Here is a 13,274-nt window from a genome sequence, read left to right as displayed (position 1 = left end):
TCAACCTGAAAATACAGAAGGCCATCATAAATTTTCTGCTAGTCGGCCTTGACCATACAATCAGTGGCTTAAAATGGCCATTTATGGGCTATTTCTTCTCTCAGGACATTTAATAGCTACACTCTCAGGTATATTGAATTTTATGAAAGGTGGAAACAGCAAATGGTTGGCAGCACTTTTAATTAATGTGAGATTTCCAGTTCTTATACCATTCATTTTCATCTGAAAAAAGGTGGTTCGCCCTAAATATAAATTTTCGATGGAACCAGCATGGGCGGCCTCCCTGGCTCCGCCACTGCTTTGAAGGCAAGAGAGGAATTCATATCTTGAGAGGGAAGTTTCACGCAGATTGTCACAAGCTGGGTTATTTTTTGGTTTGTTGGAAAAATTTGCTGCATTATTTATGCTCTATTTTTCAAATTAATATGAAAATTATGGAAGAAAATTTGACTTACAGAAACCATGATACATGCATGAAAATGAGCAAAACAAAGACTTGCAAAAGTGTGGAAATTAGAATGAGCAAAACAAAGACTTCCAAATTAGAATGAACCAAGATATGCAATAAAAAATTCCTTAAGATGGCTTTAGTTCATTGTACCGATAATAACAGGATCAAATAATTGTCTCTCAAGATACAATTTTTCTTTTAAAATTAATATAGCGTAATATTAATTCTTTCGGGGAACCGAAGCTTGATCTTAATTTCTTGACTGGACACTAAAAATTGAAAATAGTTTGAAAATTATGTTGACATATTTTGGAGTGAGAAAGAATTTAGAAATCAATTGTTTTGGAAATAATTTGGGATGGATAAAATGGAGCGTGTCTATTGAACTATCTTTCTTTTCTTCATGCAGGTCGTTTATTTCAGTTTGTGCATTTGCTATGGACTTGATTATCGTTCCTCTATTTTGTATTTCTCTATCTCACTGCCACCTTCTTCTCCTATCCTAGTTTTCTGGCATGCTCCACGGGTGAGATTCTACGAATATCAACGTCAATCTGTACTCCGGGGATGATTTTGTAAGTGGTGGGGTATCGTTTGGGATCAATCCAGATGATGCATTCATGCTTTGTTCTCATCCTATGGTGATTATCCTATACGTGAGGCTAAACTACGAGCCATTCTTCATGGGATTCTTATTACACGTCGGCTTGGACTTACGAACTCATGAATAGAGGTAGAGTCCTCTTTAGAAATTTATTGCTTAACATGTGGTTGATGATGTGGTATATTTAATACTATCCTCGGTCATATCAAACATCTACTTTTCTTCGACTATGACACTCTTTCCTATATTTATCATAAGGGAAATCATTTGTCATTTGTCACACCACCATGGAAGGAGAATGAGCTAATAAAAAAGCATGATATTGACTATATGTTCGTACGAACTTGATTAAAAGGGAAATTCATGACAATCATGGATTTATTTTGTATTGACTTGTAAGAATATGGTACTCAAATAGTGAAGTCTTGACTCGTGATTATTGTAAAAGATTGCCTTACCCCTTCCTTTCAGTTTTCAATGGGTCTTTACAAATCATCCATCTTCTTAATTGACATGATTCCTCGTATTTTAATGTAAGATGTAATGGAATTACATAAAGTAGCACTATTTGTAGGGGGATGGACATACGCTGCTATCAGGAAAACGGTCCTCTTGATCTATACCGAAGACTGCGCAACCTAGTCCAGATTGACTATTATGATCTTTTCACTTGCAGGGGTATCTAAACTTTATTTTTTCATTCTTCATATTTGTAAAAGTTGTAGTACCTTCTCATTTATTACTTTTGGTTTTCAGGACTTTGATTGGATGTTAGGTTTTACCCCTCCATTGTATTTATTTTGTTTTATCGATCTTATAGTACAAGAATTCTAACCCCTCTATCTTGTGATAGAGCCTAACACTGGGACTTCAATGATACTTTACTAAAAAAATACAAGTCCTAAATCTCATTGTTGGCCCATCTTTTTATGTCAATTTGATTTTGATCAGAGTTATGTGGTTGTACACCATGCTTACAACATAGTGTACGGCCCCCTCACACATGAGGGGGCTCACCAAGTTTTTATCAATGGTGGGCCCCCTTATGTGTGAAGGGGTTGTACACCATGCTATATGGCATGATGTACAACAAGTATGGTCCGTTGAACGTAGTTTAGACAGAGCTATATAGTCTGTGCTACCATATAACACAAAGAAAGAGAAAACACAATAAACACTTTCTAAGAACATAACCTTGATACGACTGAACCTTGTCGGCAATTATAAGTTGATGGCACAAGAAACTCTAAACTGGCTATTTCTCCCTATGTGATGCTTTTTTTAGAGAGCACTTTTGCCCATGTTTGGAAGCAATTTTTTACCCAAAAAATTTAATTTTTTGACCGTTATTTTATTATTTCAGCTGTCATTTTTTATTTCTTTACTCACAAGTGAGATCCACTTTCTCTCTAACGATAAAAAATTCAATTTTCATAATCACTACCGAACATGCCATTTATATTGCTTTTACGTTTTTTTAGCCTAATGTTGATCCCTAAAGTTTTGAGAGACATAATTTCTCCAAATGCTTAAACATTCACGTCGGATTACTTACATTTGACACCATACAATTATTTATTTATTTAGACAAATTATTGATTTTATTTATAATTCACCAATAATAAATATTAAAAAAATTAATTAGGTATTGTAAATTAAATTCACTACCTTGTCTTGCCTAAATATTTAAATATTTATTTTGTTTTATGTTTTTCAGATAATTTAAGAAAAAAATTATAATATTATAAACAATATGAATTAGAATAAAGCCACTTAACCAGGTTTAAAAAAAGAAGAAGGAGACATAGTGATTTGGCAACAAATGGTGTTTTTTGTTTTAATTTTTCAAATTGTCAATTCACAAGTTGACACTTGTCCAACCTATTTTTGAACTTGTACGTGTAGCATGATTGTATTAATTAAGCATGACCTTAAATAAGGATATTTCACATTTGTCCTGACCTGCCCCATGCCGCCTCCGCCCGGTTGCAATTCCTACCACCAACACATTCCGTTTTGTTGGATTCATTTTCCTTCCATGCACCCCTCGCCCAACTACATCGGCTTCCAACTCCAACAACTTCAACTCTTCTTCCACCAACCCACCTACCCATCCATTTCATTATAAAATTATTGTTTTTTCCTGTTGGAATCCATTTTCAAGATTCAAACTCCACGAAACTCTCCTAAAATGGCTTCCACTGCTCCTCATTCTTTGCAGGCCTCATCAAGAATTGCTTCTAAAGACCCTCAGTTTAAACCCAGTTCAGATTCACAAGTTTCTCATTCTATCTCTTTCTCTTCTCAATTAAGCAACTTCTCGCTCAAGTAAGGATCCTTTTTTTTTTTTTTGTGTGGCTCATTTCTGTTTCTTTTTATTAATTGATTGAATTTCTTGCTTAGCTTTTTGAAGACTTTCGTTGGATTGCAGTTAGTGAATTAATCGAGATATGTCTTGAGTCTTGTAGAGTAATGAAGTTTCTATGTATAAAATGATTGTATTTCTTGCTCAGTTTCCCCAAGATTTTTACTTGGTTGACCATGCTTTTAGTATCCATTTGGTAAACTTTTTATATATAATTTGTTTGTCAAATATAATGGGATTCATATAATTTTCTCTTAAAAGAGCCAAAATCAACTGAAGGTTTTTTATTTTGAGTAGAAGAAATAAATGGGTTGAGATAGAAGTGGTTGAGTAGATTTTATGTAGGATAGAAATGATAGGAGTAATTTAATTGAACAAGATAGTTGAAGGAGGAAGAAAGTAATTTTATTAAAGTTTTACAAAGTGGCTTTTGATTTACAATGCAAGAGGTTGGATGCTCTTTTCAATTTTTTGTTACAAAATTTTGAAGGTGGTAGTCCCTATTTATACACACAAAATGGTGGTGAACACTATTCTAGAAAATTCTTATTTTTTAATTTTTAATTACTATTTTTGCTTGCTCATCAAGAAATGCTAGGGACTTCTATTTTCTTGCCCCCCAAGGCAATTTTAGTGAATTTTAGAGTAATATTAAAATATTCTACAACCATCAATACTCCTCATTGGTGCATATTTTGATTACTCCGATCATTTCTCGTAGTAACTCAAACTTTGCTAGTGGTAACAGTAAATATATTTGCTAATTGTTCTTCAATCTTGTAATGTTTGAGCTCTATCTCTTTATTTGCTTCAGCTTTTATGATGAAATGGTCTTTGATCCCAACGTGTTTGGTTCTGCTGTCAATACTCCTCATTGGTGCATATTTTGATTACTCCGATCATTTCTCGTAGTAACTCAAACTTTGCTAGTGGTAACAGTAAATATATTTGCTAATTGTTCTTCAATCTTGTAATGTTTGAGCTCTATCTCTTTATTTGCTTCAGCTTTTATGATGAAATGGTCTTTGATCCCAACGTGTTTGGTTCTGCTGTGGAATGTGAGATTCTTGGTCATTGCTATTGTAGACTTACTGTCGCAGTAAATCTCTGTAGCTTCATCTTGTGGTTCTCCCCTGTCTTCAATTATGCGTTTTAGCCATATAGCTTGACTTGTTGCCATTGTTGATGCAATATACTCTTCTTCACCTGATGATTGTGTAACCGTTGCTTGTTTCTTTAATGCCCAAGAAAATATTTCAAAATCTAGTGTGAGTGCGTAACCTGATGGGCTCTTCATATCATCTATTGTTCCTACACAATTGCTATTAGTATACCCAAGTAGTCTTGAGTCAGGCAAAGACTGACTTTTGTTCCTTAGAGGTATCTTAGTATTCGTTTTGCAGCTCTATAGTGAATTTGACTTGGATTTTGTATGAATCATGAAAGTATGCTGGTTGCATACATTATGTTTGGCCTTGTAGCTGTGAGATAGAGTGAACTTCCAATTAAGCTTCGAAATTGTGAGTTGTCCAAATTTGGAGTATCGTCTTCTTTTCTGAGAGATTTGTTGATATCCAAGGGTGTTACTACTGTTTTGCAACCTTCCATCTTGAACTTCTTTAATAGACTAATGGTATACTTCTTCTGAGTAATGAAGATCTTATCTTCAGATTGAGCTATCTCAATCCCAAGAAATAGTGCATTAATCCCAGATTAGTCATCTTTGAATGTTGTCATCATATTTGCCTTGAATTTCTCGATCATCTTCTCATCGTTCCATGTATAGATGAGATCATCAACATATAAAGAGATTATAAGTGTACTATTTGTACCTTGATTTTTGATGTATAGAGTTGGTTTATTTTGGCTCCTCCTTAATCCTTGCTCAGTAAAGTCGTTGTCTATTCTGTTGTACCAAGCTCGCGGAGCTTGCTTTAATCCATATAGTGCCTTCCTTAATTTAAGAGCCTTATCTTCTTTACCTTGTACCACGTACCTTTGAGGTTGCTCTATATAAATTTCTTCTTCCAAATAACCATTAAAAAATGCTGATTTGACGTTTAGCTAGTAAATCTTCCACTTTTTATGTGCAGTTAGTGCAATCAACACCTTTATAGCGTCAAGACGTGTAACTGGAACAAATGTCTCAGTGTAGTTGATGCCAAACTCTTGTGAGTATTCTTTGGCGACTACTCTTGCTTTATATTTTTGGATTGAGTTATCAGTATTAAGCTTCGTCTTGTAAACCCAATTAACTCCTATAACTTCTTTATCTTGAGGAAGATCTACAAGCTCTCAAATGTTATTTTTCTCGATCATTTTTATTTCTTCATCTATAGCTTTTCTCCATTCTGATTGTTCTGATGCTATTTTATAGCTTTTAGGTTCAACAATCATCAAGGTACAACTTTGATATATTTCCAATAATCTTCATGTTTTTCTTGGTGACGATTATGGTGAGTCGGCTAGTTTTCCTATAGTTGCTTGTTGTAGGGTCTCTAGTTGATTGTTCTCTTTAACGTCACCCTCTTGTTTTTGTGGTTGTGTTAGGATGATGATAGCTTTTTCTTTCGACTTGGCCAGTCTCCCAATTATAGATGGCATCTTCATCAAACTTAACGTCTCGACTTATAATTAGCTTTTTTTTTATTAGGCTATGTACTCGATAGCCTTTCGATTGAGTACTATACCCTAAGAAGATTCCTTTTTTTCTGATTTTTCATCTAGCTTACCTCTTTTTTCCTGTGGAATATGTGTGTAGTAGATGCAGCCAAAAACTCTGAGATGCTTTGCTGATGGTTTTCGTCCGCTCCATGTTCCCACTGGTGTTTTGTCTTGCACAACTTTAGTCGGACATCGATTTAGTAGGTAGATTGCAATGCTTACTACTTTCGCCCAAAAATTTTTGGAATATTTTTCTCTATTAGCATAGCTCTAGTTATCTCCATTACTGTTCTATTCTTTCTTTCTGACATGCCATTTTGTTCAGGCATGCATCCAACTGTGAGTTGATGCTCCATTCCTTTATCTTCATAAAACTTGTTGAATTCATTTGATGTATATTCTTTACCTCTGTCGCTTCAGATAGTTTTGATATTGCAACCACTTTACCTTTTAACATGGCTTTTGAACCTTTTAAAAAGCTCAAATACTTAGGGTTTTTCACATAAAAAATATACCCATGTCATTCTAGTGTAGTCATCAATAAAGAGAATGAAGTACCTGTTTTGCTCATGTGATGGAGTACGCATCAGACCGCAAATATCTGTATGTATAAGCTCTAATGGCTTTTTAGCTCTCCAAAATTTTTCGGATGGAAATGGTTGGCGATGTTGTTTTTCAAGCAAACATTCTTCGCAGACTGCATCAATTTCTTTTATGACTGGTAAGTCTCTCATCATGCTCTTTCGATGCAGGATCTTCAACCCGTGGAAGTGAAAATGTCCAAATCTTTTATACCACAGCCATGACTCGTCCATTTGTGCTGTCATTGCTGCATTGTTTACGTATCTCCATTGGATTGGAAAGCATCTATTTTCTCTTTTTTTGACTTTTGCAATTATAAGAGATTTATCTTTTTGTCATAGATCGTGCAAGAATCTCCTATGAAGTGTAAAGTATATCATTTCTCCATCATCTGACCTACATTTAGTAGATTTTGGTCTATTTTAGGGACAAAGAGAACTTCAATGATGTATCTCTTGCCCTTTTTTGTATTAACGGCAATAGTACTTTTGCCTGTTGTCTCTATAAATTTCCATCGCCAATCTTGATTTTTGCCTTGATTTTATCAAGACTACAGAAAATACTTTCATCTTTCGTCATATTATTACTACAACCACTGTCTAGATATCACATATTTAGTTTGTCATCAGACGCATCCTTGCTAGTAGCATAAAATAGGCTTCCTTTTATATCCTTTTTTCCGGAGAAATTAGCTTGATGATTTTGTTTAAAACGACAAAATTTTCTTCATGACCAATTTTTTTACAGTGGCGACACTGTGGTTTCCCTTTAAACCAATAATCTTTCTTCAAATGACTTTTTCTTTTACATATACCACATGAAGAATACTTGCCATTTTTATCAAATTCTTTTCCTTGAATTTCTTTATTTTTACAATTTTCTCCCACCTTCTTTAGATTTCTAGAATCACATATTAACTTTAGATTGAAATGTGTTTTCCATGTTAATCTCATAAAGCCTTCTAATCTTTTTTTATGTACTTCTAGTGAACCCATTGATTCTGCAGCTGTCAATTTATCTATATCTTTTGACTCTTGAATAGCTGCAATAATTGGATCATATTTTTCTGTGCAAGTAATTAAAGTTTTTCCAACGACTTTCTTTTGAGGAACATCATCTCCATAAGATATTAATTGATTTACTATTTCATCTATTCTTGAATAATAATCATTCACGATTTCAGAATATTTCATTTTTAAATTTTCAAAATCCCTTCTTAAAGTTTGAAGACAGCAAGTGTGTACCTTGTCACCGCTGTGAAACCCCTCCTTCAGTTTATCCCAAGCTTTTTTTGCCATTTTAGCTCTCATAATTTTTGAAAAATAAGTGTCTGTCAAACTCATTTATAGAGCAATAGTGCTAGAGAATCTTTTTCTTAATTCTCTTTAAGTACCTTCTTTTGTACTGTAGAAAGAGTGGGAATGTCATTTGAGTTAGTATACCCATCATTGATGACATCCCATAAGTTTTGCACACAAAAGTAGGTCTTCATTTTGATGGACCAAAAATCATAGTTGTCTTCATTAAATATTGGAATAGGAATGGATGAACAGAAAACATCTGCCATAGTATTTGCTTACGCCCAATATTAATCGAACGTAGCTCTCATACCACTGAAGGTTTTTTATTTTGAGTAGAAGAAATAAATGGGTTTAGATAGAAGTGGTTAAGTAGATTTTATGTGGGATAAAAATGATAGGAGTAATGTAATTGAACAAGATAGTTGAAGGAGGAAGAAAGTAATTTTATTAAAGTTTTACAAAGCTCTTTCAATTTTTTTTTACAGCATTTTGAAGGTGGTAGCCCCGTTTATACACACAAAATGGTGGTGGAAACTATTCTTGAAAATTCTGATTTTCCATTATTTTATTACTTGTTTTTCAAGACATTCTAAAAAAAATTTATTTTTTAATTTTAAATTTCTATTTGTGCTTGCTTATCAAGAAATTTTAGGGACTTATTGTTTTGTTCCCCAAGGCAATTCTAGTGAATTATAGAGTAATCTTAAAATATGCAATAACCATTAATATCAACTTTAATGATGAGGTCAATGTGAAAGTGTCTGTAGAATAATTAGAATTGGAAGCTATGTTGTAATTCATTGATATTCAGCTACTTATATAAAAAATACTGGGCAAATCTTATATGGAAATCCATGATTCTAAGAGCTATAAAAGGCTAAATCAAATATGTAAATTGTTTGCTACCTATACATATTTGATGCTGATTTCTCCAGCAATATATCTGTAATATTGATTTGCTTAATTCCGGTGATTGATTGCTTCATTGCCACCATTAATGGGATCATTGTCTTCATCAGTATTGACACAATGTTCATTCTGTTACCATTTTGATGCTTAGACTATTTAGAATGGCTATTATTCTGTTGTAGAATATTAACAGTTTGAATTGGAAATCAAGTTCTGTGATTAACTCTGGTTATGAGTCTACATCGACTAGCCATGGCTGTATGACCTAATTATCCCATTTAGCAACTCCAACCTTAATGGTCACTTGACGTTAAACAGACTTTTCTCTGTTTATTTAGTGCTAGAAGATGCAGTTATAAATCTAAATTTGTCTATATATCTGGATAGATCTTCACAGTCAACAACGAGACAACTACAAATTTGTCTATAAATCTAAATTTGTCTTTATATCTGGATAGATCTTCACAGTCAACAACGAGACAACTACATTCCCAAAGAATTAGTGCAGCAGTTAAGACAGAAAGCAATTCAGGCACAACGGGGGTTGATATCTCTTTGAGCCCCAGAGTAAATTCAGTGAAGCCGTCAAAGACTGTAGCTATAACTGATCAGGCAACTGCACTTGCACAAGCTGGTGTGCCTGTTATTCGACTAGCAGCTGGTGAACCGGATTTTGATACTCCAGCAGCAATAGCTGAGGTGATTTTGAAAATGGCGTTAATCTTCCAATCAACAGAATTAATATGCATTGCTCTATCTACTTCTATATTTATATTCTTGAAATTTAGGCAGGAATTAGTGCAATTCAGGAAGGATACACAAGGTATACTCCTAATGTGGGCACTTTAGAACTCTGTTCAGCTATTTGCCACAAGCTGGAAGGTACTTTGTCACGAAGTACACAACTTTTTTTTGTTTTTTTTGATCTCTTTCTTTTCTTCTATTAATTTTCTTTTATGGCAGAGGAAAATGGAATATCTTACACTCCTGATCAGATTTTGGTGAGCAATGGTGCAAAGCAGAGTATTCTTCAGGCAGTTCTTGCAGTTTGTTCCCCAGGAGATGAGGTAAACATAAATTTCTAAACATTTGCCTCTCTTTTTATTTCTATCCTGGCTATTTTGGAAGTTAATTATTTCAGCTTTTCAGCAAGAATGGTACGTCAAAATATTATTGAGAAATGGAAGTAGGAGAACTGAATCAACATCACTTTTCACAAGTTGACAAGTCTAGGTGAAACTTGAAGTTGTGGTAGACGTGGAAGCTGTACTTGCTGGGTAAAAATGTGTAAGGGATGTATATGAGGGACCATTATATTATTCTCAACTTCTTGAGTTTTTTTTTTTTTGGTTTGGCGGGGAGTAAGAAATCATTTTTCTCATATTTTATCGAGAACTGAATTTTATAATGTGGAAAATAGAGTATACCAAATTTTTGGTGGGTGGTTGCAACACCCGCTCCCCCTATCACCCTTCTTGGTTTGAAGGCTTTTCCCTCAAGCTGCATACTAGAATTATGGTCTCTCTAACTGGACCTGTCGCAGGAGCATAGAAATTTGATAAAGAACAAGATAATGAAAAGAAAAAAGGGATCAAAGAGAGAATAGAGAGAAAGAGGAATAGTTTTATTCATAAACATTGCCCTAAGTCCCTTTATGTAGAGAATGGACTTTGAAACTAAATAAACTTTTTATCTAAATAATTTTGAAATGAAGGATAACATTGTGAATATCGAACTCCTATCAAATAAAAACTACTATAATCTAGATAAATTCAAAAATTCTACTTATTCTTAGTCATTTGCATTGAGTAGATTTTTGGCTCTTTTCCTTGTTGCATTATTACCCATGCATCAAGTTGCTTGGGTTGGCTTAGAGTTGCTCCAATAGAAAAGGCCAACAATATTCTATAGGATCTAATGTTGGCACCCACTATGGTTTACAAGTTGGTTTCTCAACAAACTCTATTTGGATCATGTGAAATACAATTGCAAGGAAACCATACAGATAGCAGTTTACCTAGAAAGCACTTTTCAAGACTTCTAACAAGTTCTTAGCTCTCTCTCTCTCTCTCTCTCACACACACACACTCTCTCTCTCATTTTAGCCTTACCAGCATGCTCTCTTTTTCATTCTCCCCTACCTCGCCTCTATCTCCATTAAGCTAGTAAGATGAAAAATGTGGATGAAATACTTGCTTGTAGGCATCTTTTCATAATATCATGCGAAGCTAGTTCATAGAGATATTAATTAGTGCTTATGAATATTACCTTCGAAGATTGCCAGCTTACTACTAGCATCTTCGCTTGTATAGGTTCTAATTCCAGCTCCATATTGGGTAAGCTACCCTGAAATGGCGAGGCTGGCTGATGCAAACCCTGTGATTCTTAATACCCACATATCTGAAAATTTTCTTTTAGATCCAAAGCTTCTTGAATCAAAACTCAGTGAGAAGTCAAGGCTGTTGATTCTTTGCTCTCCATCCAACCCAACAGGGTCTGTTTATCCACGTGAATTGCTTGAAGAGATTGCTCAGATTGTAGCAAGGCACCCCAGGCTTCTGGTAGGTTTACTAAATCTATACTTTTGATGCCAAGCAATACGCCTTGATGCATGGTTAAAGTACCTCTATTTTCAAGAGTGAACTTATTTTGAGCTCCTTTTTAGGTGCTCTCTGATGAAACTTATGAACACGTTATTTATGCTCCAGCAATTCATACGAGCTTTGCATCCTTACTCGGCATGTGGGATCGAACTCTAACTGTAAATGGCTTTTCAAAGGTAATTTTACTTGACCACTTGAAAGAGTCCATGCCAATAATTGGTATTGCTTTCTCTTCCTTTCGGTCGTCAAATGGACTCGTGGTCGACATTGTTAATCATCAGGCATCACTCTAATGTGGCTTCCACAGGCATTTGCTATGACTGGTTGGAGACTTGGATATCTTGCTGGTCCCAAACACTTTGTGGCTGCATGTGGGAAGATTCAAAGTCAGGTAGGTACACACGTTTGTTAAACACTTTCCACTATTTTTATACACATAAACTAAACTATCTATTAATTAGAATGTTTTCGGTATGTGAAGTGCCTTGTTATTTTTACATTTTTATTAATCCCTCAATGCTCAAATACATAGATTCTAATATTTTTCTAGTAAGAAAATGTTTGTAACCATGGTCTTTTGCTGTATATTTCCATTTTTCATTTAACATTATTGCCCGGATCCTTTGATATTAAGTATAAATTATTGTGTTAAATTTTTGAGTTTGCAGTTGCTAAAGTTTGTGATGGGTTCAACAAAACATCAATCATAAATATCACCCTAATGTTATTCATCTGAATTTGAATCAAATTTACACTCTTACACACTTGAAGTTTGATTTTTTTAAGGTAAAATTAGACCTACAATCCCAAACCTTTAAGGTATGGGTCTCCAACCTATTTAAATATATGAATATGGATCCCTAAGTGACAGACATTGTCAATGTGGATGCTAAACTTTCATGCGATCTTCACATGACTTAAAAGTTTCACAATTTTGCTCTCTACCTTAAAGACGCATGAATGTTGCATGCAGTTTTAACTTCAACATTGACGGTTTCCATCATGTGGTGACCTAAATTCTCGTATTTAGATATGAATGACCATAATATTAATCACCCGAATTTGAATCAGATTTACACTCTTACATACTTGAAGTTTGATTTTTCAAAGGTAAAATTAGGTCTCCACTCCCAAACCTTTAAGGTAGTGTCATATTGGGTCTCCAACCTATTTAAACATATGAATATGGATCCCTAAGTGACAGACATTGTCAATGTGGACATTAAACTCTCATGCGATTTTCACATGACTTAAAAGTTTGACATTAAGTGATTTCACGATTTTGCTCTCTAGCTTTATGATAGGTGAAAGTTGCGTGCAATTTTAACTTCAACGTTGACGGTTTACATTTGTGGTGACCTAAATTCTCGTACTTAGATATGAATGACCCTAATATTAATCATCCGAATTTGAATCATATTTACACTCTTACATACTTGAAGTTTAATTTTTTTTAAGGTAAAATTAGGCCTACACTCCCAAACCTTTAAGGTAGTGTCGTATTGGGTCTCCAACCTATTTAAATATATGAATATGGATCCCTAAGTGACGGACATTGTCAATGTGGACATTAAACTCTCACGCAATTTTCACATGACTTAAAAGTTTGACATTAAGTGATTTCACGATTTTGCTCTCTAGCTTTATGACGCGTGAAAGTTGCGTGCAATTTTGATTTCAACGTTGACGGTTTACATTTGCGGTGACCTAAATTCTCGTACTTAGATATGAATGACCCTAATATTAATCATCCGAATTTGAATCAAATTTACACTCTTACATACTTGAAGTTTGA

General features: G+C 34.3%; 1 protein-coding gene across 2 annotated transcripts; it reads left to right on the top strand.

The window, feature by feature from the left end:
- The first annotated feature begins 3,017 nt into the window (after positions 1-3,017).
- LOC111408519 (bifunctional aspartate aminotransferase and glutamate/aspartate-prephenate aminotransferase-like) lies at positions 3,018-13,265 on the top strand. 2 transcript variants are annotated; one of them, XM_023038272.1, is made up of 7 exons: positions 3,018-3,383; positions 9,335-9,575; positions 9,665-9,758; positions 9,840-9,943; positions 11,189-11,437; positions 11,585-11,655; positions 11,787-13,265. In XM_023038272.1, the coding sequence occupies exons 1-6, from the start codon at positions 3,247-3,249 to the stop codon at positions 11,633-11,635; spliced, it is 876 nt and encodes a 291-aa protein (XP_022894040.1). In that variant the 5' UTR covers positions 3,018-3,246; the 3' UTR covers positions 11,636-11,655; positions 11,787-13,265. The 2 variants fall into 2 exon arrangements, with proteins under 2 accessions (XP_022894040.1, XP_022894036.1); XM_023038268.1 differs by having other exon boundaries at positions 11,542-11,655.
- The last annotated feature ends 9 nt before the right edge of the window (positions 13,266-13,274 follow it).

Source organism: Olea europaea, chromosome 2 (assembly GCF_002742605.1).
Source record: "Olea europaea var. sylvestris chromosome 2, O_europaea_v1, whole genome shotgun sequence".
Taxonomy (NCBI): domain Eukaryota; kingdom Viridiplantae; phylum Streptophyta; class Magnoliopsida; order Lamiales; family Oleaceae; genus Olea; species Olea europaea.
The sequence above is the reverse complement of the archived record's forward strand: the minus strand, read 5'-3'. Positions and strand labels throughout refer to the sequence as shown.